The sequence below is a fragment of the Marmota flaviventris genome, chromosome 18 (genome assembly GCF_047511675.1).
Source record: "Marmota flaviventris isolate mMarFla1 chromosome 18, mMarFla1.hap1, whole genome shotgun sequence".
Classification (NCBI taxonomy): Eukaryota; Metazoa; Chordata; class Mammalia; order Rodentia; family Sciuridae; genus Marmota; species Marmota flaviventris.
In genome coordinates this window covers 909,506-936,312 of record NC_092515.1, presented here as the reverse complement: position 1 = coordinate 936,312, position 26,807 = coordinate 909,506, and the positions used below count along the sequence as shown (strand labels likewise).

Sequence of the window (26,807 nt, the reverse complement as noted above, 5' to 3'; positions counted from 1 at the left end):
CGCTGGCCCTGCAGACCAGGGACGCCTGGCCTCCCGCCCCGTCTCCCGGCGGGTGTCCGGTCCACCTCAGGCACGCAGGGAGTCCCGGCCCCCAGCGGCGCAGCAGGGTAAACTACGGTACCCAGAAGGCTGTGCTCCGCGCGAGCGCAGGCGCCGGGCCAATCACGGCCGGCGACCGGCGCCTCCCGGAAGGCCGTGCCGGGGCGGGACTTCCGGGTGGTGGCCGTCGCGCCATTGGTCTCAGCCTCCGAGGCCTGGGGGTCCGGAGTTCCGGTCTTGTCCTGCGGACGCGGCGCCACAGGCACCGTCCCTCGGCCGGTCCGCCTGCGGCGTGAGTCCTGGCCGCCCGCGGGCCTCGCCTCGCCCGTCCTCAGCACCGGGGCGGTCACAGGGTCGCCGGGCCGGCGCGCCGTTCCCGGGAGCTGCCCGGCCGCCGGGTCCGGAGCGCGCCGTGGGCCCGCGATGGCCGCGCGGGTGAGTGCAAGCGGCCCCACGGTGCGGCTCCGGAGGAGGGCGGGCTCGGACACGGCGGTGAGCACCGGCCTCCTGGCTCCGGTCGCCTGGGCCGGGCGAGGGGAGGGCGTCCGCGGAGAGGAGACGTGCCCCGCCCGAGAGCAGCCCGAGGTCGGAGGGCCGGTGGCCCTTTGCCCCGTGCGCCCGGGTCCTGAAGTCCCTGCTCTGGGGCAGGGCCGTCGGCGTCTAGCAGGGGGAAAGGTGCTCGGTAACTGGCGTGTCCCTGGCGTCTGACAGGCCCAGAGCGCCCAGGGACGTGGAAGCCGGCCTCGGCCCTGTCTCCAGGTGGATGCCAACGCTCCTGGTGCTGTCTGGTGAGGGCGGAAGGCTCTGCCTCCTCGGTCCTCGTGTGCGTTAACTGTTTCACAGAATGACTTAAACATACTTAGGATCAGTAACGGGTGGACGTGCTGCACAACCGCAGCGCATTAGAGTCGCTCTGACCTGAAGACCTGTCAGGGTTCCACGCCCAACTTGGACCAGAGTCACCTGTTGTATTCTGCCTCTGGTGGTAAGGTGTGTGAATTGGTGAAGCTTCTTAAGCCCCAGGTCACTTACTGTGATATTAAGGTTGATGAGAGGAGGTGAGGCACTGTGGAAGGATGAGAAAATCCCCTCCCAAAACACTAAACAGTGGAGAATTTGTCTTAAAGTCTCACAACAGTTACTGGTCAAGTGGGATCTGTTTTCCTGATCTAAAAATGTAGGCTCAGAAAGGATAGAAGTCTCTTAAGCAGAAAAAATAGGAAGTGACAGTTTTGATGTTTGGATTCAGACTCTATGGATCTGACTTTGAGCTGGGGACTGGCAGTCATTTGAACACAGAATGTTCTCAGCCTGGGGCAGCACCTGCCTGCACCAGGAAGATGCAGATTGCACTGGTGGGGTCATTATCATTGTTTCCTCGCTCCTCTGATGTCCTAGAGCCCTTCTCTCTACATCTCACAGTGCAGAAGTTGATCCCATTGACTGTTCTTCATAAGCAGCATCTCTCCCTTACATGGTATTATGTTGAAGCAGTTCCTCCTTCCTTCTCCGGCCCAGCATGGAGCATGGCCCTTGGGAAACACCATGTGATTTAGGCCTTGATCTCTTTGCATGTTTTTCAGTGAAACAGACTCTCCTGTCTCTTGGAACAGCCCCACGACCAACAGTGTTCCCTCTATTTGACTTTCCAGGGGTCTGTGACCTTCGAGGATGTAGCTGTGATTTTCACCCAGGAGGAGTGGGGACAACTGGACCCAGCTCAGAGAACCTTGTACCAGGAGGTGATGCTGGAGAACTGTGGGCTCCTGGTCTCACTGGGTAAGGCCTTCCACCTCCAGCATGCAGCGGACCTGCTGCCTCCTTCACTCCACCCTGGCTGCTCCAGAAGCCTCTGGATCCAGCCTTCTTCCCAGGGCTTCAGTCATTTACTAGACTCACCTCTTCCTGTCTGGTGTCCTGTGTCTCTCTGGGCAGTGGAAGTAGGGCCCTTGGGCTCCCAGGGTGCTGTGGAGAAGGCGACAGTGGAAGGAATGGGGAGGCTTTCAGGACCCAAGGTGAGGTTTCGAGGGAGAACCTGAAGACCACCACAATTTCTCCTGGCTCCTGCCACCATATCCAAACAAGGGCCTTTTCTTCCTGAGCCAGTTTGCAGCATGAGTGGCCTTCTGGTCCTTGCTATGTGTGACCACCAGATTCCTGGTCCTATTGTCTGCATGTTTGTATTTTTCCTTATTTGCTGCTGGCTTTTGTGGGACACCCTTGAGGCAGCAAATGGCAACCATGAGCCATCCTTCCCTCAGCCTCTCACTCGGTGCCCAGCGTAGATTGGCCCCAGTCTGTGGTTCTTTTTTATGCCATCTTTCAGTGGGGAGTCTGACTTAGGAGCAGGGTTGGATCAGGTGTCCCCAGTAGCCCAGTGTGCAGGGTGGTGTGGGATGCGATCTTTGCTGGGAAGGGGTTTGATAGAATTAGATACATAAATTCTTAACAATAAGGAGTCCTCTCTAACCCAGCCGACCTTCGCTCACCTTTGGTGCTCCGGCCCAGACTCCCCACACTCCAGTCTTTGCAACTTCCTACCCTTCCTCCCCTGCCCTCCTGCCTGCCGCAGGACAGCACTTGCAGTTTTCTCCTTGTCCTGTGGTGTGCTCAGGGTGATGCAGCGTTCCACTCTGCTGCCCTTTCTCAGCATCTGCTCACCAGAGCCTTCCTGAACACAGTCTCCAGGAGGCCCCGCCCCCATCACATGCTGCTTCTCCCATCTCCCTGTATTTATTTCTCTCCTCCTAAGCCAGAGGTTCTCAAGTGGGGAGCCCTTCCGCACACATGGGTTGATGTGGGAAAATGTTCTTGGTTTTTACGTTGAGTTGGGGGTATTACTGGCATTTAGTGGGTGGAGACCTGGGTGCTGCTGAGCGTCCTTGTAATGCACAGGACAGATCACCACTGCACACGGGACCTAAAAATCAGTTGGCGGAGGTTGGACCTGTATGAGAGGAAGCACAGACACCCCCTCACCTGGCATCAAGAGACCCCTGGAGAAGCCATTCTTGAGGACTAATCTGGTCTGGAGACATGCCCTGGACAAGCAGTTCCTTGAGCACCTTTTTCCTGCCACTGAGATTTGTTGAATGAAAAGTCTGGGTTTAGAGCTGAATCTCAGTCCAGCCCCTTTCCCTGACATTTGCTGATCCCCTTTCACCAGAGGGGGAAAGTACAGAGGTGGGACTCAGGTGGAAGGTCATAGGGTCGTTGTCGGCACTGCCCTTGGAAAAGATTAATCTGCGTTAATTTGCCTGAGTTGGATGTGAAATCTCCAAAACTGTGTGCTAAGTAGACCTCTGTTGTTTTCATTGCCAAGAGTTAGGCATTAGATGAGGAAAGGAAAACTGACTAATACACTTACCTTTGCTTTGAGTGGAGAGAGATCTTAGATGTCTGTTTTCCCCTAAATTACTGCTTAAATATTGTTCAGGTTTGAGCTGACCCAGTGCATTCAACCTGCTTGCCTAGTCCTGTGGACGTGGTTAGCCCCGATATTGCCAGCTTCTGAGTGCATACTGGGGCACAGTGGTCATCCAGTGTGGATGGCCAGCCTTGTTCCAGGTCACATGTCAGTTTTCTGTTTGTTCCGGTGGGAGAGGCTTCATCCTAAGGACCGGCTGCTGGGCTTGAGGCCTGAAGGAGATGGAGGGTGTTTACTGCTTTTCACAAAATCCATGTTTCTCCCTTTTTTTTTTTTTTTTTCTTTTTGTCCCTGAATAGGGTATCCTGTTCCCAAACCTGAGCTGATCTTCCAGCTGGAACACGGGCAGCAGTTGTGGACAGTGATGATAGACCTCTTTCAGAGCACCTGTCCAGGTAGGAGCCATGACCTTGGCTAGTGGAGGCCCCGCAGGCTTGAGGCAGGGAAGACACTGGCCTTGGTATCTCTTGGGAAGCATCGTACTGTGGCCTCTGGATTTTGTAGCCATGTTGCCCTTTGACCTGTACTCCTCTGGTCAGCCAAACCCATCAGCTTGTTCCAGGTCCTGGGAAAGAGTGAGGTTGGTGAGCTAACACCTGGCCAGGGCTCCAACTGTGTGGTCATGAAACCTGGCTTGGCTGTCACCAGCTCTGAGGCCCTACCTGGCAAGGTGGAAGACTCTCTGGTTTGTTCATGAGGGTGATTGAGTTGGTACAAGGCTCAGCGGCTCAGCATGTGTAGCTGTGATTTTCACTGTCCCCAGGTCTGCGTGGGGCATGGGGAGCTCTACAGGTTCTTTCTCTCATCAGCCTGTTGTCTTATGGTTTTTCCACTATTCCCCCTTCCAGGGACACCAGTCCCCTCATGTTCCATCCTAGGGAACTAGGCATTGGCCACAGTTGGGTCCGTGTGCTGGGATAAGTGGCTGGGCTGTGTGTTCAGGGAGAACTGATGGTGTGATTGACATTTCAATCCAGTCCCTTCGGGTAGTCCTCAAATGTGCAGTCACTGTAGTCTCAGGCGTTGGGTTGTATCTGGAAAGATTTGTCACCTGCTGCATGAACACAGAACAGCAGCGTCCAAGTATAGCAAAGGGCTCCTTGAAAGTAAGCTTTATTGTTCATCTCATGTTAGTCGAGCCAATGAGAATGCCTCATATTTCCTCCGAAGCCTGAGGAAGGGGGCTTTTCTCTGCCAATTTTCTTCTCCAGCTGTGTTCTGCCTGTCCTCCTTGCCACCTCGCCTTCCACTGGACCTGAGTGTCAGACACCAGCAGACACTGCCCCTGTCTTCCTGCTTCTCCTGCTTTGTCAAGGAGACTTGGCTGGCTGTCTTCCACATTTGGGCTTTTGAGGCACTGTTGCCATCTGTGGGTTGGCTGGTGCCATGGCAGAGTCATGGTCTGTGCCCTCTGTTTGTCCCTTGGCCTGCTGAGTCAGCACGGGGGTCCTTGTGCAGTGTCCCCTCAGCCCCTCAGAGTCACCTTCTCCCCTGTTGGCCTTGGCCCTCCACTTGTGTATCTGAAGAGCCTAAGAATGAAAGCGCCAGTGACTGTTCTGCCACCCACGCAGGTTAGACTGCAGGGTGTCTCCCTCGGTCCTGACCTCAGCCGTCCAGACAGTTGCCGTTTGCCAGGCATAAGGTTCCGGCATAGGTCGCTGCCGTGTCGGCACATGTTCAGGTTGGAGATGACGCGTCCCTCTCAGTACTGCTGGACTTTCAGCCCACACACATGCGTCTCAGGCTCTGTGGCTTCTCTTCTCCTGATGGACGAGCTCCTGCCCTGGCCATAGCCAGTTCCTGTGCTCACAGCTTTCCGTGGATATTCTTCTATGCCTTTTTTTTCCTTATAATTTTCTATTTCATTCTTTCTCCAAATAAAAATATGTTATTCAAGTTCCTTATATTTGAAAATTAAACAAATGTTTGTAATTTACATTATATTCATACGTTCATTCCTTTTCTGTGTATTTAATTGTTTACATGTTTTTATGCTCCTAAGCAGTAAAGCTGTAAGTGTTCCAATTTATTGATCATCTTCACATGTGTAGGGGCATTTTTAATAATGAATCTAGGATTAAAATGATTGGATTTGAGACCACAGTCATTGAAGTTTGTGGGATCATTCTTTTTACTTTTTGGCACTGGGGATTAAACCCAGGGGCACTTTGCCACTGAACCACATTCTCAGCCCTTTCTTTTATTTTTTATTTTGGTCTAACCAAATTGCTTAGGGTCTTGCTAAGTTGCTGAGGCTAGCCTTGAACTTGTGATCCTCCTGCCTCAGTCTCCTGAGCTGCCGGGATTACAGGTGTGCACCCTACACCCAGGTGTATGATCATTTTTACTGTTTATAAAGGACCTATACCAATTTGCTCTTCAGGAAAAAATGGTGGATTCTATCAACATATTTCCTGTCCAGTATTTCATAAGCAAATTGCTCAATTTTTGCCATTAAGTTGGCACAAAATAATGATATATAATTCTTCCATGGATAAATTTTAGTTTGTTTTTCTCTTTTTGTTTATAGGGATTCTTTGTTCCTGGTCATACTTACTGTTTATCAATTGTATAAGCTACAAATATATTTTTGTAGTTATATTTCTCTTTTTGTGGCTCTCTTTAATGTGTCTTTGATTTCATATAGGTTTTATTTATTTATTTATTTATTTTTGGTTCCAGAGATTGAACCCAGAGGTGATTAATCACTGAGCCACACCCCCAGCCCGTTTTTAATTTTCATTTTGAGACAGGGTCTCATTAAGTTGCTTAGGGCTTCATGGGGCTGGCTTTGAATTTGCCATACTCTTGCCTCAGCCTCCCAAGACACTGGGATTATAGGCATGTGCAGCCATGCCTGGCCAAGGTCTTCATTTCAATAAAGTCTAACTCATGGCTTTCTGTATAGGACTAATCACTTTGTCTTATGTAAAACATGTTTTATCCTGATGTAATCATTCACTACTTAGGTTTTGCTGATCTTAGTTTGGTTCAGAACATACTGTGAGATATTAGTGCTTTCACTGTCAGTTCCCATGGGGATAGATAATTTTAGTGCTCTGTTCAGGGAACAGCTCTCCTCCTCACATTGAGCTGCCGTGCTTTCTTCTCCATCCACCAGACCTCCATATGTGTAAATGGGTCTCTGAGCTTTTGTTCTTTCTTCATTGCTAGTCTCATTGTCTTTGTGCCAGTCCCTCGTGGATTTGGGGAGAGTCATCAGTTTATATTAATTCTTTGTTGATGTAGACCTCAGTGTCTTTATATGCAGTGTTAAAATTTTCTCCATCAAAGGGCCCAATAAAATCTTCTTTCTCTTAAGTTGTTATTGTTGGGTGTTTTGGCCACAATGGCCAAATAGCTAACTGTAACACATAGCAGTATGTGCCTGGGTGTTGGTAACCCAGGAAACTCACCAGAGCCTGCGTGCCCAGGTTTTCATTGACACTTACTGACTAAGCTCAGTTGATGGAATCACCCACCATGTGGCTCAGTCTCCTGCTTCTCTCAACGGAGGTCCAGCTTACATGTTGTGTCTTAAGCCCTCCATCAGACATGTTTTGTCTTTCTGGTGTGGACAGATCTTTCCCTAAGTCATCTCTTTAGGATAAATTGTTTAGGGGTCCAGATTGAGTTAACTGTTTGCGTAAACTGTCACTTGTAATCCTGGAAGCCCACCATGATTTGAAACAGGAATTCTAGAAATGCCTAGTGTTTGAGGTTTTATGTTGATCAAATACCAGACATGATTTTTTGCTGTGATTTCTCACCATACACTTCCTGTCTTCTATGTGGGCCATGTTCCTTGCGCTTTCCTGGTGTCCCTGGAACAACACAGGATGGCGTTGGTTAGAGGAAGCTTACCCCACACGGTTTCCCTAGCCATGTGCAGGCTGCAGTTGTAGGGCCTCTCCCCCATGTGGATCATCTGGTGCTGCAGGAGATGCCTGCTCTTGATGAAGGTCTTCCCACACTCTATGCACTCCACTGCAGACCCTCTGTGTGCTGACTGACCTCTCCCCAGGTCTCCCTTTCAAGGTGTTTGGGGTCTAAGGGCCAGGAAGAAAGATGTTCAAACCTAAGGTTCAGAGGTAACAGAGTGGACAGAGAGGCTGTGTTTTGAGTTCCATGTTTTCACTGAAGTGAGGATCTTGTCCTTCTGTGTTGTTATTAACAGGCCCTGTTGTGTGTTGAATTTTCTTTCAGGTGACAGTGGAAAACCTCAGGCCACCGAACCTACTGCTTGTGAGCCAGCCTTGTCTGAGGGTGCCTCACTCCAGGGACTGTTAACACAAGGGGCCTCAGGGTGCTCCCAGGTGGTGGCAGCCAGAGGTCAGGATGGGCCATCAGCAGTGCAGGAAGGACTCTTGAGACCAGGTGTAGAGCTGCAGGAGAAGCTTCCTGGGAAAAGTATCCCTAGACCTGGTGGTTCAGGGGCAGCCAAGGACACACATTCAAGGATGGTACAGGAAGAGGAGGAAAACATCTTCAAATGCAGTGAATGTGGGAAGGTGTTTAACAAGAAACACCTTCTTGCTGGACATGAGAAAATCCACTCTGGAGTGAAGCCCTACGAGTGCACGGAGTGTGGGAAGACCTTCATCAAGAGCACGCACCTCCTGCAGCACCAGATGATCCACACGGGAGAGAGGCCCTACGAGTGCACAGAGTGTGGGAAGGCGTTCAACCGCAGGTCCTACCTCACCCAGCACCAGCGCATCCACAGTGGGGAGAAGCCCTACAAGTGCAGCGAGTGTGGGAAGGCCTTCACCCACCGCTCCAATTTTGTCTTGCACAGCAGGAGACACACTGGAGAGAAGTCCTTTGTGTGCACTGAGTGTGGGCAGGTCTTCCGGCACAGGGGAGGTTTCCTCAGGCACTATGTGGTCCATGGTGGGGAGAACCCCTATGAGTGTTTTGAGTGTGGCCAGGTCTTCAAGCACAGGTCCTACCTCCTGTGGCACCAGCAGACTCACACGGGCAAGGAGCCCTACGAGTGCAGCGAGTGTGGGAAGGCCTTCCTGGAGAGCGCGGCCCTGATCCACCACTACGTCATCCACACTGGGGAGAAGCCCTTCGAGTGCCTCGAGTGTGGGAAGGCCTTCAACCACAGGTCCTACCTCAAGAGGCACCAGCGCATCCACACCGGGGAGAAGCCCTTCGTGTGCAGTGAGTGTGGGAAGGCCTTCACCCACTGCTCTACGTACATTTTACATAAAAGGGCCCACACTGGAGAAAAACCCTTTGAGTGCAAAGAATGTGGGAAAGCCTTTAGCAATCGAAAAGACCTCATTCGCCACTTCAGCATCCACACTGGGGAGAAGCCCTACGAGTGTGTGCAGTGTGGGAAGGCCTTTGCCCGCATGTCAGGCCTCACGAGGCACAAGCGGATTCACAGTGGGGAGAAGCCCTATGAATGCATCGAGTGTGGGAAATCCTTCTGCTGGAGCACAAACCTCATCCGGCATGCCATCATCCACACTGGAGAGAAGCCCTATAAGTGCAGCGAGTGTGGAAAGGCCTTCAGCCGCAGCTCATCCCTCACCCAGCACCAGAGGATGCACCGTGGGAGAAACGCTGTCAGCGCAGCAGAGGAGGGGCCCCCTTTCCCAAGTGCTCACGCCTCCGTCACCCTCCGAGAACTCCTTATGGGAAAGGACTTTTTGAATGTAACCACCAAGAGAAATCTACTGCCAGAGGAAACATCGTCCTCAGCCTGTGATCGTTCATACCAAAGAGAAACCCCTCAGGTGTCTTCACTGTGAGGAATGTCATGTGTCACCTGAAGACTCAGTTGGAAATGGGTTGAGAGTTCATCCAGGAGAGACCTAGTGGTTTCAAGCACACAGGACGATCTTCAGCTGCGCCTTCCTCCTCGTTTACGGTGCAGTGTTATCTCAGGAACTGTTTCTAAAAGGAGGGATGTAGAAGAAGATGAAATGCAAACACAGGTGTTTTCAGAATTTTCTACTAAGCTGTGGCACTTTATCATTAATTTCTTAGATTATCTGGGGCAAGCGGTGTGTAGTTTCAGAGGTAAAAGGCCTTGACTTTTTGTGTGTGTCTTATTGGTATTGAATATCAGGAAAGTTAGTTGGGGGAGTCTGGAAATGTCATTGTATGCCTTCTGTGTTCCGTGGTGTTTCTGTACTCCTGAGGACCATGGCTTTATGAGAAATGAGGGGCTTGAGCCATGAAGTGCTGTGTATTTAAGGCAATAAGAACTCACGAGTGAGGGGGCTGGGCTGGGGCTCAGTGGTAGAGCGCTTGCCTGGCACATGTGAGGCACTGGGTTCGCAGCACCACATAAGTGCTTAAGTAAGTAAAATAAAGGAATGTGTCTATCATCTACAACTAAAAAATATTTTTAAAAAAGAATTCATATATGAAGCTGGGCTGGTGGTGCATGCCTGTCCCAGCAGCTCAGGAAGCCGAGGCAGGAGGATTGCGAGTTCAAAGCCTACCTCAGCAAAAGCGAGGTGCTACGCAACTCAGTGAGACCCTGTCTCTAAATAAAATACAAAATAGGGCTGGAAATGTGGTTCAGTGGTCGAGTGCCCCTCAGTTTAATCCCTGGTACCCCACCACCACCAAAAAAGAAAAAAAAGAATTCACATACTAATGGACTGTGGTACCAGCTAAGACTATTTAAGGGCTGACGGTTTTTTAAAAACGACAAACCCTTTTTCACATAGTTTTTCAATTTATCTTGGAGGGTTTGGTTCTGGAGATCGATCCCAGGGCTCCCACGTGCTAGGCAAGTGCTCTGTCATGGAGCTATACCAGATCCCTTTTTCTTTTCCTTCCTTCCTTCCTTCCTTTAAGTTTTGTATCATCAGGGTCTTGCTGAGTTACCCAGGGTGGCCTTCAACTTGTGGTCCTCCTGAATCTCAGGAGCAGGGATTATTGACATGTGCCATTTCTCCTGATTCTTTCTGTAGTTTTAAAAACCTAACTTGTGGACATTTTCTTGGTTTCTGTGTATTGATTGTTACAGCTGTATGATAGTTCTTCAAACTGCGTAAAGTGATTTCTCTCTATTATTTAAAACTGATTTAGCATTTCTAGTTCCTTTAACTTTTTCCATATTTGTTTTAGGATAAGTTTGTCAATATTACCAAAAAAGTCTTGGTAGACTTTTCATAGAAATTAAATCCGATGATCAGTTTATTGAGAATCCATCCATCTGGTGTGTTGGGTCTTTCAGTTCATGAATATAGTGTGTGTCTATTTAAGATCTCCACATTTACTTCATGAGTGTTTTATAACTTTTAGCATTTATAAACCCTGCACATTTTTGTTAGGGCTCATATCTAGGGCTTTTTGTTCATGTTTGGTTGTTTTAATGTCTGTGTGGTGTTGCTGTGAATTTTCAGTTTTCACATGACATTTGAGAATATGCAGAATGATGATGTCCTTGTGCACTGTTTTGCCATTGTGCAACCTTGCTTAACTAATTATTTCTAGCTCATTTTTTTCACAGAATCTTAGGGATTTCCCACCTAATAGTGTTCTCTGCAAGTCACTCTATTTCTTCCTCCTGATGTCAGTAGCATGTTTGCTACTTTTGTGTGGTTAGGGCATAAGCGAGGGTTTCTCACATGAGGAATGAAAGCCATCCTTGCCTGGTCCTTCAGACCAGAGCAGAAACATTGAGTTTCCCTTGTTACGTACACACGTTGCTTGTCGTTGCTGTGGAGAGACAGGCTGTTGTGATTGCCAGGGCCTTGCATGCTAGGCACACTCCCCACCATTAGGCTGTATCCTCAGACACAGAAAATGTCCCTCTGTTCCCAGTGTTCTGAGGTTTCGTCATTATGAATTTTGTCAAATGCCTTTTTTATATCAAATGATAGGATCGTGTGATGTTTCTTCTATATCTTATTGATATAATGTATTACATTGACAAGAATTTGGAATATTGAGCCAGGCACAGTGTGTACGCCTATAATCATCAGCAACTCAAGAAGCTAAGGCACAAGGATCAAAAGTAAGAGTTTGAATATTGAACCAGCCTGCATTCTCAGAGTAAACCACTGTTTGTAGAGTGTAATTCTTTTATATATGTATTTTTAGTTGCTGATGAACCTTTTATTTATTCACTTATTTTTATGTGGTGCTGAGAATGAATGCTAGGCAAGCACTCTACCACTGAGCCACAACCCCAGCCCTATAATTCTTTTTATATGTCATATGACATCATTCCATTTTTTTGTAATTTGGTGAGGAAGTTTTTCTCTATTTTTTCGTGTCCCTCTTCTAATTTTTTGAGTGATAATGACATATATATGTATGTGTGTATGTGTGTGTGTGTGTGTGTATTACTCCCCCACCCCCACAGTACTGGGGGTTGAACCCAGGGACACTCTGTTACTTAGCTAATCCTTGTTTTTTGTATTGTTTTGGTTTTGTAAAGACAGGGTCTGGCCAAGTTGCCCTGGCTGGCCTTGAACTTGGGATCATCCTGCCTCAGCCTCCTGAATAGCTGGGATAACAGTTGTGCGCCACTGTGCCTGGCTGGCGTGTACTGGACTGTATGTTTAATTAGTGTCATTTATTCTTGTGATGGTTGATAGCATTCTGTAGTAAACTGTTGTGCTAAGATTTCTTTTTTTTTAGGCTCTTAGGTTACTTGTTTATTTTATTAGGTATAAAAGTACTCAAAGCACTTCATGGGAGATAAGTTTTGATTTTTTTTTTTTTTTTTTTTTTTGGTGTGGTGCTGGTATCTGAACCTAGAGGCTTGCCCATGCTAGGCATGTGCTTTACCACTGAGCTATATCTGTTTCATGTAAGTTTTCTAATTTATTTCTCTTACTGTTGCAAGTATTTCCTTACTACCCTTTTGCTGACTGCAGGAATAGGTTGCCCTTGCTCTTAAGCCATCCTCCTGCTTCCGCTTCCCACAGGACGCTGGGATTACAGGTGGGACCACTGGGCCATCTTCTGTTCTCTTTTGATCTTCATCAGTCTTAGATAATCTATCATTTATCTTAGACACAGAGCACATGTGTCTTCTTGGTCATTTCAAATTAATCAGCACTTTGGGTTGTTGATTTTTTTTTCTTTTTCCTGTTTCTGTTAATTCACTCGTTTCTGCTCTGATGTGCATTATTATATCTTTTCTTCTATTTGGTTTCCTTGTGTTGGCTCTTAGCAGTTTTCTTATGTGGGAGTGATTATTGACTTGAGGCTTTTCAGTTTTCCAATGTGAGCAGTTAATTCTGTAAATTTCCCTCATAGAACTATTATTTCATTCAATACTGAAATTTCTTTTTTCATTTCTGTGTGTGTGTGTGTTGCTTATGGAGCCCAGACCCTCATGTGGGGCAAGTGTTATCCTACTGGGCCACACCCCCAGCCCCTCAATTCTGAACTTTCTTGATTCCTTTTGAGACTTAGTCTCTGATTCATAATTATTTAGAAGTATGCTGTTTAATTTCCTAGTATTTCACATATTTCCTGCTGTTACTGATTTCTGATTGTTTTACATTTGACCTGGGTTTTGTTGTTGTTGTTTGTTTGTTTTGTTTTGTTTTCATTTGTATGAACCAGCACACGGTCCATCCTGTTAGGTGTGCTGCCTGAGATGAGCCTGTGTTCTGCTTCCCTTGGCTAGAGTGTCTGTACATGTCTGCTTGTCCTGTTGATGATGGCATTCAGATATTCTGTGTCTTAGCTGATTTTCTGACTAGTATTTGTTTTTTGTTTTAAATCTTTGTCCAGTGTAGTTTTTTTTGTAAAACTTTATTGAGGATTTTAAGTCAGATATCCAATATAAGATAGCTTGAATTGTTTCAGCTTGTCTTTGTTTAAACCTCTGGTTGACCTTCACCTACTCTGGCCTTTCACAGGGCCCTGGATTTGACATTTTCCATCTTGACATCGCTTCCAGGACCTCCTTCCAAGACCTCCAGTCTTGCAGGGACTTTTGTGGAGTTCAGCTTCCAGGTCAGGCCCTCAGGGCTCCGTCCCCTCTTTCCTGGCCTGGTGTGGCGTCTTGCCTCTCAGATGGTGGCTGCTCTTGTTGGAGTTGCTCACCGCTGCAGTGCTGGGAGGTCACAGGCCCAGCTGGGGAGAAGACCCTCATTCCTCTGCTTTTCCTCTAGATTTACATCGTTGTCCCTCTCATATTTCACATGAACGAGTCTCAGAGAGGAGAACTTGTGTCGCATTTCTATCAGTTGCTGAGAGAGCCCTGTTGATGTCTTGAACTGTAATTGGGGGATTGTGTATTCTGCATTAGATTTCTGTCCCTGGGTCAGAATGTGTGAGATGATCTGAAAGGAGGGAGGTTTCTCTAGCTCATGGTCTTGAAGTCTCGGTCCATGGTTGCTTGGCTCTTGTTTGGGGCCTCTGGTGCGGGAATGCCTCACGGCAGAGAGCCTGTGGTAGAACAGAGCTGCTCACCCCGGCAGACAGCATGCAGAGGGAGGAGGGGTGCCCTGGGACCCCACGTCCCCTCTGTAGGTCCGCCTCCTTGGGGTCTGTCACTTTGCAGTGGCACTTGGGCCCGAGGAGGACAGGAAGACTTTTCCTCCCTTAAATTCCGTCAGGGTTTATATCACGTAGCTCAGTGCTCTGTGGCTTGGCACATATGTTGAAGACTGCTGTCATCATTTATTGACCCTTTACCACTGGGTAATGTCCTTTTATGCCACTGTGAGTTTTCTTGGCTGACTTCTGTTTAGTCTCTTTAATCTTGATTTAATCTGTTTTGTGTCATCATTACTGTAATTTTTTTAATGTTTGTTTAGTTTACATTTTATTTGGATTTTTTTAGCCATGTCTGTCATTTGAAGTGAGCTTTTTATGAACAGTATACGCTTGCATCATGCTTTTTTATTTATTTTGGATATTTCTGACAATTTGTATATTTAGACAATTTAAAATAACTACTGATGTTAATGCTTTTATCTGCCATTTTAATTTGTTTGTGTTCCCTATTTATTGTCCTTTCTTTTTTATTGTTTTTCTTGGTGGAGGGTGGGTTCTCTTTTCTTGTAGGTTAGTGTATTTTTTTTAGGCGATGTAAGGTATTTGAATGTGTGTATTTAATTTGCCACAATTTCATGGTATTCGCAGTTTACATTCTGTATAGCCCCTGTCGTTGCCTGTTAGGTTTTCTTTGTTTCTCTTCGGATGCTCAGCGCCATATTGGGAGATGTGCTTTCTGACTTGGCGGTCAGACGTGCCCGACAGGCATGAGAGTGTTCCTGCCCCTGCTACCCAGGCTGTTGGTTTTTCTCCAGATCCCAGGTGGTCTTCCCTTCTGTTTGGTGAGTGTCCTGGGCTTTTTTTCTGGGGTAGTTCTGCTAGTGACCGCTAGTTTTCTTCGTGTTCTTCTGTTTCTGAGGGACGTTTTTGTGAGAGATAGGATCTGGGCTCCACAGGCCTGGCCCTGGGTAAGCCTGTCTGTTCCTCTGTCCACTTTGGTTTTTTCCTTTCTTTTTTCTCTTCTGATTGTTCACTGTGGCTTCAGATAAGGAGTCCCCTTCCGTGTGGACCATTATTTTATTGCAGGTTGTCATTTCTGTCAAGCTGGGTTCAAATGTTGTTCCTTGTCTGTGGGGTTCGGAAGTTTGATCGCGTGTGTGATGTGGAATGTTTGGAGTTGCTTTGTGGCTTGTGATTAGTACCGCTGGTCACCAGAGCTCCTGACCAGATACCACTGCAGTTCTGAGGTAGTCCTGTAGTGAAAGATGACCAGGACCAGAGTGGGACGTTGTCAAGTTCATCTCCCAAATAGGAATCTGGTTGTCCAACATTGATTCCCAGATCCCGCATCTAAATGTCTTAGCAGAGATGGGACAGCAGTGGAAAGAAATGACCTAAAGGAACTCTGGGAGAAAGAAAAAACTGTTGTAGATGTTAGTTTGAAAAACCATGGATGACCCAGAATTCCATAATAGGGCTTATATCAGGTGAAGGGTAGGAGGCAAGGGAGATGTCGTATTTGCTTGGAGCAAAGACTAAGAGTAACATGATAGGGTTAGGACAGGACAGGATGGAAGTTGGCTAGGCAGACGGACTTTCTATACAGGCACCCATGTATACAGGACTGTTGGCCGCGGTACTCATGCAGTAGAGAAAAGGGACTCTGCCCACCCACAAGGTGCTGCTCCAGGGAAGCAACTCCTCAGGGATCCTCAGGGGTCCTAGGGCCACACAGGAGTATGGATACACAGGAGATGGAAGTGTGTCACGAGCCAGTGCGTCCCAGCTGGGGTCCTTTAGGATTGAGTCCTTCAAAGAGCAACTGGAAGTACAGACTGTAGCTAAAGAACGTGGGTAAGTTCAACATAGTGGTGCCTGCCTGTAATCCCAGTGGCTCAGGAGGCTCAGTCAGGAGGATCGTGAGTTCAAAGCCAGCCTCAGCAACTTGGTGAGACCCTGTCTCTAAATAAAATATAAAATATAAAAGGGCTTTGGATGTGGCTCAGTGGTTAAGCACCTCTGGGTTCCATCCTCAGTACAAAAAAGAGACATGGATAAATGTCATGATATTAATCAAATTATACTTTTATGGACGTTCAAGTAGGCCACAGTGATGACCACCGATCTCTAAAATGTGCTAATTTAGAGAAGAGAACACCTGTGAGAAGTGAAGGTGTGAACCTGCAGCTGGTGGGCCTCAGAATGAGGACTTCTGTGCCTGGAAACCCTCAGCTCCCTTCGACCACTCTTCCAAGTAAAATCTTAATGTCATTTAAGCCCTTTATGAGGCACTTGTCGTCCCTTCATCCAGGTCGTGGTCCTCCAGCTGTGTTGTGGAACACTGAGTGTTCAAGGGGTCCATGAGATGGAGGGGTAAACACTTTCACCCACCCCAAACAACGCTGCCCTGGGGGAGAGTTTAGAAATAAGAAATCAGTGGACGCACCAAGAAAGCACCCTGCGTGCAGGTCATCCTGTGGTGCGGTCTGAACTCGGAACCTCATGGTGATTTCAAGCTGGAGGAAACAAGGCTTGATCCAAGCCCACCCTTCTGAGGACCTCCACAGGCTGCTGGAGAAGGGGTGCTGGCCGCTGTGTCGTGAAGAGCCCCAGGGCATGCTCCCATTGGGTCAGACTGTCTCGGTGTCTGTTCTCTCTGCTGGAAGGCTCATTCCCAGAGCTGGGCTTGCCAGGTTGGTTCTGAGGTCCCAGATCTGGGGAGATCAGGGAGGTGGTCTTTGAGGACCCGCCAGCCCTTTCTGTCACTGTGCCACAGTCTTTGGAAGAAGCTGCTGTCGTTCCACGTGTTGTGGTCACTCACTTTGATCCAACTGTCTTCTTGCTTGACCAAGGCAAAAGTCTTAGGGAAAATCGGGTCCTCTGGGTCAGGCTCACCTCCAGTTTCTGTTCCTGGCCTGCGGTGCTGGCCAGCCGCCTGCGTAGGGCCTGGTAACTGGGTGCTTTCCCCACAGTCCAGTGAGCTCAGCTCTGCGGCCTCATCCAAGGTCTGGGCTGCCCTGTCTGCCCTCGGAACATGACGTTTCCTTCACCTTCTTTCTCTCACAGGCTCGGCCCCTGTAGCGGTCTGTGGCCTACTTGTCCCCATGCCCCCACACTCCCTTCACTCTGGGCACCTTCACCTGACTTGAGGCTCCCAAGTGCTCTTTGTCCCCTTCTCTGTTGCGTCTTTGCAGTGCTGGCCCCGCCTGGGCCTCGGTCCTCTCCTGCCTCAGTGTCTTCCCTTGCGCTCCAGGGCTCTGCAGCCTGCCCGGGCCCTGTTTCCAGGTGGGCTGGTCGTGCCTGCGTGCCTCTTGTGGGCCGAGTGCTGTGCGCACCTCAGCTCTTGCCTCTCGACCACCACTCTGGCACGTTTCCTGGCCAGGACCATTAGGCACAGAGAGTGGAGGTGGCCAGGGCTACACAGACAGGCAGCTGGAGTCTGGGGACTGGAGGCCACTTAATGTGCTGCAGGCTCCCAGCCCTGCCCGTTTCCTGGGTCTCCACTCGTGGGGAGGGTCTTTGTTCTTCTAGTCACTGTTCTGTAGGGGGTTTTGGTGGTTTTTTGTTTTTTGTTTTCCTGGCAGAAGGGATTGAACCCAAGGGTGGTGATTAAACACTGCCACATCCTCAGTCCCCACCCCCCCTCCTTTTTTTTAATATAGAGACAGGTCTCACTGAGTTGCTTAGGGCCTTGCTAAGGTGCCGAGGCTGGCTTTGAACTCGAGATCCTCCTGCCTCAGTTTCCTGAGCTGCTGGGGTGACAGGCGTGGCCACTATGCCATTTCTGTCTTTAACATGCCACTCACTCATCTGGAGCCGGCTGTTCCTGTTTGATGGTGTATTGGGGCCATCTCTTCAGGTTGGGTGAGGTCAACCAGATTCGGTCTTTGTGGTGGCATTGTCTGTCATAAGTGGAAATAGAGGTGTGGGAGGGAGGGGGTCGAGAAGCCATGACGGGTCCAGACCAGGTGTGCTGTTTGGAGTGAAGACCTCTCTGAGCTCCCAGCTTCAGCCCCATTGCCACACCGGGCGCACTGCGCCCCTCCCCTCCCTCAGTGTCCCACATCCTGCCCCTGCCCCTGCCGTTCAGGTGTGTTTGGTGCCGGCCACATGCACAGCAGCTTGTGTTTAGGAATTTTGTCCTTCAAAGTGTCACCATGTGTGACAGGTTGACCTTGAGGCATACCAGCAGGGACAGGAAGTACACAGTTGTAGAGGTCGTGATGAATGACAGTGGGAGTACTGGAAGATCACCTCTAGGTTATTGATCTTGGAAAGACCCAGGACTCAGGATTCTGTCACACTCGCAGCTGTGACTTATCACAGCCAGAGGAGACATAGCAAACCCCACAGAGCAAAGAGCCTCCTGGGGCAATGTCCAGAGAGCCAGAGTGTCCTTCTCGTCCTGCCTCAGTGAGGTCACAGATGGGCCTTGTTGGCACGTCACCTGGGACTGGCCTAGCATGTGAGAAATGTCTCCTAGGAAGCCTGTTGGGAAACCCCTGCCAGGGTGAGTGTTGGGCACACTGTCCTCTGTCCAGCACATACCAGACTCTGGACCTCCCGAAGGGTTCTGGTGTTCATTGTGAGTCCCATGTTTCCACAAAAGACCTGGCCACACAAAGCTGCCTTCTCTGGAGCTGTGGGAAGCCTCCCAACATCTCAGTCCCAAGCTGCCACCAAGGCTCACCCTGTGAGCTGCAGGGTGGTGGTCTCTGGCCCCACTGTGACTTCTCCTCACAGAGACCCAAGTGATACTAAAGCACTGTGTATGTTCGGGTGTCTGTCACTTTAAGCAAGTACTGTTTCCTTCAGTGAAAAATGAAGATCTTAATTTCGAGATGAAGACGCATATAACTGTTGTAATAAAAAATCCAAGCCACAGTGGAACGTGTTACAAACCACCGGGACAGGATTTAGTTTAGTTACAAGGTACAGAGGACACTGCTGAGAGACGGACTTGGTGCTGGTACACGTGTGTACCTGTATGTGTGTGCCCAGTGTGTGTGTACCTACTGTGTGCATGTGTGTGATACACACGAATGGCTGCGAATGGTCTGACCTGAATTCTCCCTCCACTTGCCTTTGTCTGTGAAGACAGAGTGGCCAGGGGGCGAGGTGTATTTCCATGGTTTATACTGAAACTCCCTTTACTGCTGCTATCTGAAGCCTTGGCTTCAGCGGAGAACTAAGGAATATGACACTCATAACAGTTCCTGCATCATTAAATGCAGATAACTTTAAAGGACATTATTGCAGACACTTGTGGGTCTGTTGGTTTTATGTCTGAGAGGGAGTCATTGACCCCAGCTGAGAGGCCCTCTGCAGACACTTGCTGGAAGCATCTGAGGATGGCTGTCCTGCCTCAGCTGTGGGAAGCTAGTGCCTCCTGCAAGGTCTAGTGATGATGTCACTGTGTTCTGGGGGCTAAGGATTTTCAGTCTTGGCTGGGGTGTAGCTCACTAGCACACACAAGGCCCTGGGTCCACCCCTAGCAGCAGCTCCCACACACAAGGTGTTGCACATCTTAACAGTGGCATGGTCTCAGCTAGGTCAAGTGGGCAGCTTGTCTTGCCTGCTTGGAGCAGAGGATTGTCGTGCAGGGAGGATCCAGTAGTCAGACTGTGGGTATTTCCTGTCACTGCTCTTACCTGTAGGGTGGCTATGGAAGTTCCTGGCCAAGGTAGGAAGAGACTTCACATAAAGAAATCCTATCTCCTTGTGTTTCTTGGGCTGTGGGCAGGATTCCATCCTGCTGACCACTCCCTCCATTCTTGACATAACTCTCTCCTTGGTTCTGTGCATCCTTCTCCTAGGTCACTCCCTCTTTTCCCTGCTGGCTCATCCATGGCTGGCCACCTATGTCATGCTGGAATTTCTAAGTCCCTGGTCTGCTTTGCCTACCAACACCTAGCTTTATCTCCCCAATCCTGACCTTGTATGGTGCTCTAGACCTGTACACCAATGCCTGCTGTCAGCCAGTGGGCTGTCCACGTGACTTAAGTAAGGTCAGTAAATGGTTCCCTCTTGAGCTGTGCCCTGCACCTGAGGTCCCAGCTACTCAGGAGGCTGAGGCAGGGGGATCTTTTGAGCACAGGTGTTGGCAACATAGTGAGACCCCATCTCAATGAATAAGTGAGGGCTGGGGTGTAGTTCAGCAGCACAGGGCATTGGAGGCCCTGGGTTCCATCCTCAGCACCACCCACACTCACACACAAACACCTGACCCTCTGCATTAGAATCCCTGCCACTGGGCTGGGGATGTGGCCCAAGCGGTATCGCGCTCGCCTGGCATGCGTGCGGCCCGGGTTCGATCCTCAGCACCACATTCAAACAAAGATGTTGTGTCCGCTGAAAACTAAAAGATAAATTAAAAAAAAAAAGGATCCCTGCCACTGTGAATTCTGTCTCTGCAACTGTGAGACTAATTTTTTTTTTTTTTTCCTGTACTAGGGATTGAACCCAGGAGCACTTTACCATGGAGCTACATCCCCAGCCCTTTTTATATTTTATTTGAAGACAAGAGTCTCTAAAAGTTGCTGAGGGTCTTGTTAAATCCTCCTCCCGCAGCCTCCAGAGTAACTGTGAATCTTGTTAGAAACCTCCTACCAGTTTTGCAACCCAGAGAGTCTTCCATCTCTGGCACATAAACATGGAGGTAGACAGCACCCCATCTCCCAGGTTCTGTGGGAGGGAAGGAGCCTGACTTCCCTGGGTACCTTGATCCAAGTTGCAAACTACCTGCTGTTGTAAACAAAGAAGTTTCTTCTCCCCTCTGAAGCCAAATTAACTCAAGAGTCACAAGGTAAGTTAGGATGAACTGTGTGGCAACTCCTGACATGTCCCCTCCCTTGAAGACCATTATGTATTTTGAAAACAGCATATAATGGTCTGCCTGGGCATATGAAGGGTGAGGTTTTACTCTGTCTTTGCAGTGTCTTACTGTATAGCCGGTGATGTGAATCACATTCTGACCTAGTGTTGTTCAATAATACAACTTTTCTTAAATTGGGTAGGTGGGATGACACCCGTACCCATCCCAGCTAATCTGGAAGTCCAGGCAGGAAGATCACAAGATTAAGGCTGGCCGCAGCAATTCAGCAAGCCCAAGTCTGAGAAAGGGCCGGGCATGTAGTTGAGTGGTAAGAGTGCTTGCCCAGCAGCGCCAAACAGCAATATGCCACCCGGCCCGCGCCACCCAAACCAGCGAGAGCTTCATTTCTCTACGACATGTTTTCTTGGTAGAGAGCGAGCGTTTTTACCCATCTTTCCCCAACACGAGTGACACACCCTCACTCGCAGGCTCTATCTATTGGTTACGGAGATTTTTTTTTTCAAGTATAAACGACATATCCCATTTCCCGCCTAAAAATATTCGATTTCGAATGTTCTTGGAAGCCTCCATACTTGCCAAATATGTTCTGCTTTTCCTACATTTGAGACCAAAATTGCAAACGTTACAGGGTTCGCAAAGACACCGAGACCAGGACCTGGCGGCCTGATACTTGCACCCCCAGGGTGACTGCCTCAGACCCGCACGTGCGCTTGAGCCTGCCCTGCGTCAGCCTCACCCTGGCCCCGCCCCTGCTTAGCCCGCCTGTTCCGCCTCATTGGCCCATGCTCTGATAGACACGCCCAACTCCTGTCTTCATTGGGCACGCTGCCGATGGCGTCAGAGATTTCGACCAGTGGGAATGAGGAACCTTATCGGCCCGCCCTGGAGGCTGGGGACGGCTATAAAAGGCCTACTGCCCAGCCGGTCAGGACTTCCCGCCACTTACCTCTTGCTTACTTTCGTGTTTCCTCGTGGCCGCTTTTCACAACCATATGGACCCCGGCCGCCAACTCCAAAGGGCTCAGGAGGGCCCTGGCTCCCCCTCACCCGTATCAGCATCCACCCGGAGGCGGCGGTCCTCTCGGGTACCGCGTGGACCAGCAGGTGAGGGGGGAGCAGCGGGACCTGTGGGCAGGGGCGCAAGGGCCAGCCCCTGGAGGGCTGGGTGCGCTGAAGAAAGAGTTTGACACCTCTCTCTTTCCCTGCCCCCTGCCCTCCCTCCCTCCCTCCCCATCTCCCTCCCTCCCTCCCTCCCTCCCCATCTCCCTCCCTCCCCATCTCCCTCCCTCCCTCCCTCCCCATCTCCCTCCCTCCCTCCCTCCCCATCTCCCTCCCTCCCCATCTCCCTCCCCATCTCCCTCCCTCCCTCCCTCCCCATCTCCCTCCCTCCCTCCCCATCTCCCTCCCTCCCCATCTCCCTCCCTCCCTCCCTCCCCATCTCCCTCCCTCCCCATCTCCCTTCCTCCCCATCTCCCCTCCCAGGAGCTGCAGCGGGCCAGACGCAACCCGGAACCCCCGCCGTGTGAGTGCTTAGCCTTGGCATCTGGAAGGGGAATGGAGGGGCTTCCGAGGGCGCCAAGCTCGGCCTGGGCGAGTGGAGTGGAGGGTCGGCGCCTGGACGTGCGCTGCTGTTTTCCAACCAAACACCCCTGGCTGGGCCCTCAAGACGGGGAAGAGGACCTCGGGCCCCTTACTCCCCTCCACCTGCAGAACTGGGGATCCTTTCTTCCTGTCCACTTAGGAAGCGCTTCACAATCGATGACTTTGAAATCGGGCGTCCTCTGGGCAAGGGCAGATTTGGGAACGTCTACCTGGCTCGACTGAAGAAGAACCATTTCATTGTGGCCCTGAAGGTCCTCTTCAAGTCCCAGATCGAGAAGGCGGGACTGGAGCACCAGCTGCGCAGGGAAATCGAGATCCAGGCGCACCTACGGTAAGGACAGGCTCTGCCTGCGCCTCTCACGCTGGCTCTCTACACCTGTTTCCCCTTCCTGCTGCACATCCCAACTCGGCCTTTCCCACTGCCCTCAAGTAAGCCCTTGGCCTTGATTATCTGTGCTGCTCATTCCAGTTCAACCATATAAAGTTTCCTCCCTGGGTGGACATCCGATCCTGACTACGGTCCCTGACCCCAGCACTTTTTGCCCTTGTGTGACCAGTCACTGGTGATAGCAGCAGTTTTGGGCTCAGGGAGAAGTTTGACCCACCCTCTGTCCCTCCTGCAGACACCCGAACATCCTACGCCTCTACAACTATTTCCTTGACCCTGGACGCATATACCTGATTCTGGAGTTTGCTCCCAGGGGTGAGCTCTACAACTTGCTGCAGAGAAGCGGCCCCTTGGATGAGCAGCGCACAGCCACGGTGAGGGGGCCTGGGCTCTGGGGGCCTTGGGCTCACTGCTGGCCTGTGGTGGGGCGTGGGGGCTCTGTGGCTGGTCAGATTGCCGTTTAAGTTTATTTCTGAATTTTATTCTATAAATTTTATATAATGATGCATCCTCACATTTTTACATCTTAATTGCCCCCACTGTGCTCAGAATATTGTGTGTGTGAAGTTGGATTCATTTCTCATAATCAACAATCTAACTCCACTATCTTATACAAAATATGAAAGCAAAAAACACATATATTGAAAGGCTACGAGGGATTTGCTGAATAAATGGATGGAACTGGTAACTGGAGATTTCTAGGGGGCACCAGGACAGGACCCACAGCCATGGCCATGCCAACAGCGGTGGCTGGGCCGCTTGCCGTCAGGATGAATGAGTCTTTGTTGCCTCCTGATCCTCCTATTCCCTTGGTCAGGACTCAAGTCTTTTGGGAGATGGTGATTGGCTCAGTGGAGGTTCTGTCTGGCTAATTGCTGTGGGAGGGCAATAGGATCTGTCCAATTCAACATCCATCCTTTCCCCTTCCCAAACTGGACCTCTGGTGCCACTAAAAGGTGGTATTGGGGTGAGTTGCCAAGAGCAAGATTCCTCTGCACTCCCAAGGTTCACGAGGAGCATTCTGTCTGATGGGAAGTGTGGAAGGCTTGCCTTTCAGATGCCTTCACTTTGTTCACAGATAATGGAGGAGTTGGCAGAGGCCCTGACATACTGCCACAACAAGAAGGTGATTCACAGGGACATTAAGCCAGAGAATCTGCTCCTGGGGCTGATGGGTGAGGTGAAGATTGCAGACTTTGGCTGGTCTGTGCACGCCCCCTCCCTCAGGTAGGTCAGATCGCGGTTGGGTAGGCCCCGGGTGCCAGTGAAGAGTGGTCCAGTTGAATTCATTGCAAATGTAAGACCCAGATACAAACCTGGGTTTGTACCTGAACACTGCCTTTTTTTTTTTTTTTTTTTTTAAGAGAGAGAGAATTTTTTGATATTTATTTATTTATTTTAGTTTTCGGCGGACACAACATCTTTGTTTGTATGTGGTGCTGAGGATCGAACCCGGGCAGCATGCATGCCAGGCGAACGTGCTACCGCTTGAGCCACATCCCCAGCCCAACACTGCCATTTTTAAGTAGAAAATTGTCAGATATTTTCAGGGCTGGGGATGTGGCTGAGTGGCAGAATGCTTGTCTAGCAAACATGGGGCTCTGGGTTCAATCCCCAGTACTGCAACTAAAAAGAAAACAGACTTATTGTAGCCCAACTGGAACTTTTATTTTCTGATCTTTGTTAATGTATGACTTTAGCAATAAGATTTCGTGTAAATACCTAATAACTTATGAACCATTGCCCCATACTTCCAGCAGTGTATTGTTCTGTATGAATAGATTAGAATCCATTCACTGGGTCCTTAATGTACCATCACTCTGTTTCTTGATGCTGAGAATATTTTTGTGAAAGTGTTCTGGATCATGAGCTAAATGATTGCATGAATTTCAACACACATTGTTATGGTCCCGGTCCTTCTTTCTCTGTACCTTGGTCCATGTTAAACGTTGGTGTCTTCAAACCCCGGTGCTTGGGCGGGGACTTCCAGGATTTCCCCTGATCGGGGCCTCTGCTCAGTGCTCCCCTCTCCCTCCACCAGGAGACAGACTATGTGTGGGACTCTGGACTACTTGCCCCCAGAAATAGTGGAAGGCAGGACCTACGATGAGAAGGTGGACCTGTGGTGCGTCGGGGTGCTCTGCTACGAGCTGCTGGTGGGACGGCCACCCTTTGAGAGCCCCTCTCAGAGCGAGACCCAGAGGCGCATCCTCAAGGTGGGATGGCCACACAGCGGGCATACACGGGGAGCTGGGTGGGGGCAGCTGCTGAGCCTGGGGGGGACTGGGGCACACACATGAGGTCACCTGCTACGGTCCCGAGGAGTGCCTCAAAGAGTCACAGAGAACATGGAGCAAAGAAATGAACCAGACTTCCCTTGTTTCTCCTTGGCCTCATCAGGTGGATGTGACGTTTCCCCCCTCCATGCCCGAGGGGGCCCAGGACTTGGTCTCCAAGCTTCTGAGATACCAGCCCTCAGAGCGGCTTCCCCTGGCTCAGGTCCTGGAGCACCCCTGGGTGAAGGCGCACTCCCGGAGGGTGTTGCCTCCCGGTGCTCAGAAGGCTTCCTGAGCCCATCTACCTCTGTCCTTCCTGTGCACCCAGGGAAGGCTTCCTCGTTTGTCTTTTTAAATATAGGATGCTAATTAATAAAAACTGAATCATTTACTACAAGGGCTATTTGGTTGTGTGCGATGATGCACAACTGGGCAGAGTCTTTATGTTTTTTTGGAATCAGGAAAACTGCCCGAGATGGGGCTCTCTTGGCCTTGGAGATGGTGGCAGGGTTCTCCTTGAGCTCTGGTGGATAACTTCTGATAAAGGCCCTGGAGGTTCCCAACCTGCTGCCTATCAGTGGTTCCTCCTCTCAACTATTCCCCATGTTTTCAGGACATTTGTAACAGGGACCATCATCACACCAAAGCTCCACCCTCTGGAGGCATCTGGTGTGCTGCCATTTTTGAAGTAAAAGTAGTTCACTGCATTCCAGGGCCACAGGATTCCCAAATGCACCCACAGGCACTCCGTCCTGCATCATCTCTTTTTTTTTAGAGAGAGAGGGAGAAGGAAAGGGAGAGAGATAATTTTTTAATATTTATTTTTTTTTTAGTTTTTCGGCGGGCACAACATCTTTGTTTGTATGTGGTGCTGAGGATCGAACCCGGGCCCCAGCCCCCTGTCCTGCATCATCTCTAGTAGCAAACGCAGCTTCTCTTCTGAGGTCTGTCACTGTGCCTGCAGCAATCTCAGTGTCCCCTTCCAGACTTGTTCACAGTCCCAAGTGGCAGCCTCTGTGCATCTGTGAGAAGCTGACCACACCTGAGTCCACCTCCAGACCCCAGCTGTAAGGTCCAGGGTGTTTCCTGTGCAGTGCAGCCATCACTTCCGCCAGTGGTCCTTGTGACAGTTTGCCTTGAGCAGGGTCTCCCCTGTGGCCATGTCCAGCCAACGTAGGATGATTCCTGGTATGACGGGAAGTACCAGTGTCAATCATGCAGATGATAGAGAAGAAAAGCCGGCTGGGGGCTGTAGCTCGGTGGTAGGATGCTTGTCTACCATGCAGGAGGCCCTGGGTTCCAAGCCACCCCTGCAATCAGGAGTAAAGCCCACAGTCAAGGGCCAGGCACAGTGGAGCACGTCTGTAATCCCAGCAGCTCAGGAGGCTGAGACAGGAGGATCACGAATTCAAAGCCAGCCTCAGCAATGGTGAGGTGCTAAGCAACTCAGTGAGACCCTGTCTCTAAATAAAATACAAGATAGGGCTGGGGATGTGGCTCAGTGGCCGAGTGCCCCTGGGGTTGAACTCTCTGGTACCAGAAAGCAGTCAAGTCATCCTGCCCCTCTACCTCAGGTGAGCAGCTCCCACTGAATCCTCAGCAGCAGCTCCGGGACGCTGGTTTACAATCTGCATCCTCAGAGCTTGCATCTCTGCTTTCTAGCCTTATCCTATCCGTTTTCTTGAGTTTATGTTTCAATTCAACACTTGGTGATTTTTTGAAAAGGAGCTGGCTGGCTTGTATAAACCCTGCAGTTTACACATCCGAAGAGAATAAACTCATCACTGCTTTGGGCAGGCTTAT

At 49.9% G+C, this 26,807-nt stretch overlaps 2 protein-coding genes across 6 annotated transcripts; both read left to right on the top strand.

Moving 5' to 3' along the window:
* The first annotated feature begins 224 nt into the window (after positions 1 to 224).
* Positions 225 to 21,449, top strand: LOC114079795 (zinc finger protein 264-like). 5 transcript variants are annotated; one of them, XR_011705384.1, is made up of 5 exons: positions 225 to 474; positions 1,692 to 1,818; positions 3,766 to 3,861; positions 7,673 to 9,417; positions 21,367 to 21,449. XR_011705384.1 is itself a non-coding variant. In XM_071605140.1 (4 exons), the coding sequence occupies exons 1-4, from the start codon at positions 463 to 465 to the stop codon at positions 9,229 to 9,231; spliced, it is 1,794 nt and encodes a 597-aa protein (XP_071461241.1). In that variant the 5' UTR covers positions 225 to 462; the 3' UTR covers positions 9,232 to 10,647. The 5 variants fall into 5 exon arrangements, 2 of the variants coding, with proteins under 2 accessions (XP_071461241.1, XP_071461242.1); XR_011705385.1 differs by lacking the exon at positions 21,367 to 21,449 and adding an exon at positions 20,357 to 20,434; XR_011705383.1 differs by lacking the exon at positions 21,367 to 21,449 and adding an exon at positions 20,357 to 20,418 and having other exon boundaries at positions 7,673 to 9,502.
* Positions 18,844 to 25,395, top strand: Aurkc (aurora kinase C). Its single transcript, XM_071605162.1, has 7 exons — positions 18,844 to 21,842; positions 22,221 to 22,260; positions 22,480 to 22,671; positions 22,964 to 23,102; positions 23,807 to 23,955; positions 24,770 to 24,944; positions 25,129 to 25,395. Exons 1-7 carry the CDS (start codon positions 21,731 to 21,733, stop codon positions 25,297 to 25,299), a joined length of 978 nt encoding a protein of 325 aa, XP_071461263.1. The 5' UTR covers positions 18,844 to 21,730; the 3' UTR covers positions 25,300 to 25,395.
* Positions 25,396 to 26,807: the final 1,412 nt, after the last annotated feature.

Coding starts and splice junctions, on each gene's coding strand:
- LOC114079795 (XM_071605140.1), top strand. Junction 1,819..3,765: donor TGGGCTCCTGGTCTCACTGG/GTAAGGCCTTCC, acceptor GTCCCTGAATAG/GGTATCCTGTTCCCAAACCT. Junction 3,862..7,672: donor CTTTCAGAGCACCTGTCCAG/GTAGGAGCCATG, acceptor ATTTTCTTTCAG/GTGACAGTGGAAAACCTCAG.
- Aurkc (XM_071605162.1), top strand. CDS start 21,731: ATGGACCCCGGCCGCCAACTCCAAAGGGCTCAGGAGGGCCCTGGCTCC. Junction 22,261..22,479: donor CAACCCGGAACCCCCGCCGT/GTGAGTGCTTAG, acceptor CTGTCCACTTAG/GAAGCGCTTCACAATCGATG. Junction 23,956..24,769: donor GTGCACGCCCCCTCCCTCAG/GTAGGTCAGATC, acceptor TCCCTCCACCAG/GAGACAGACTATGTGTGGGA.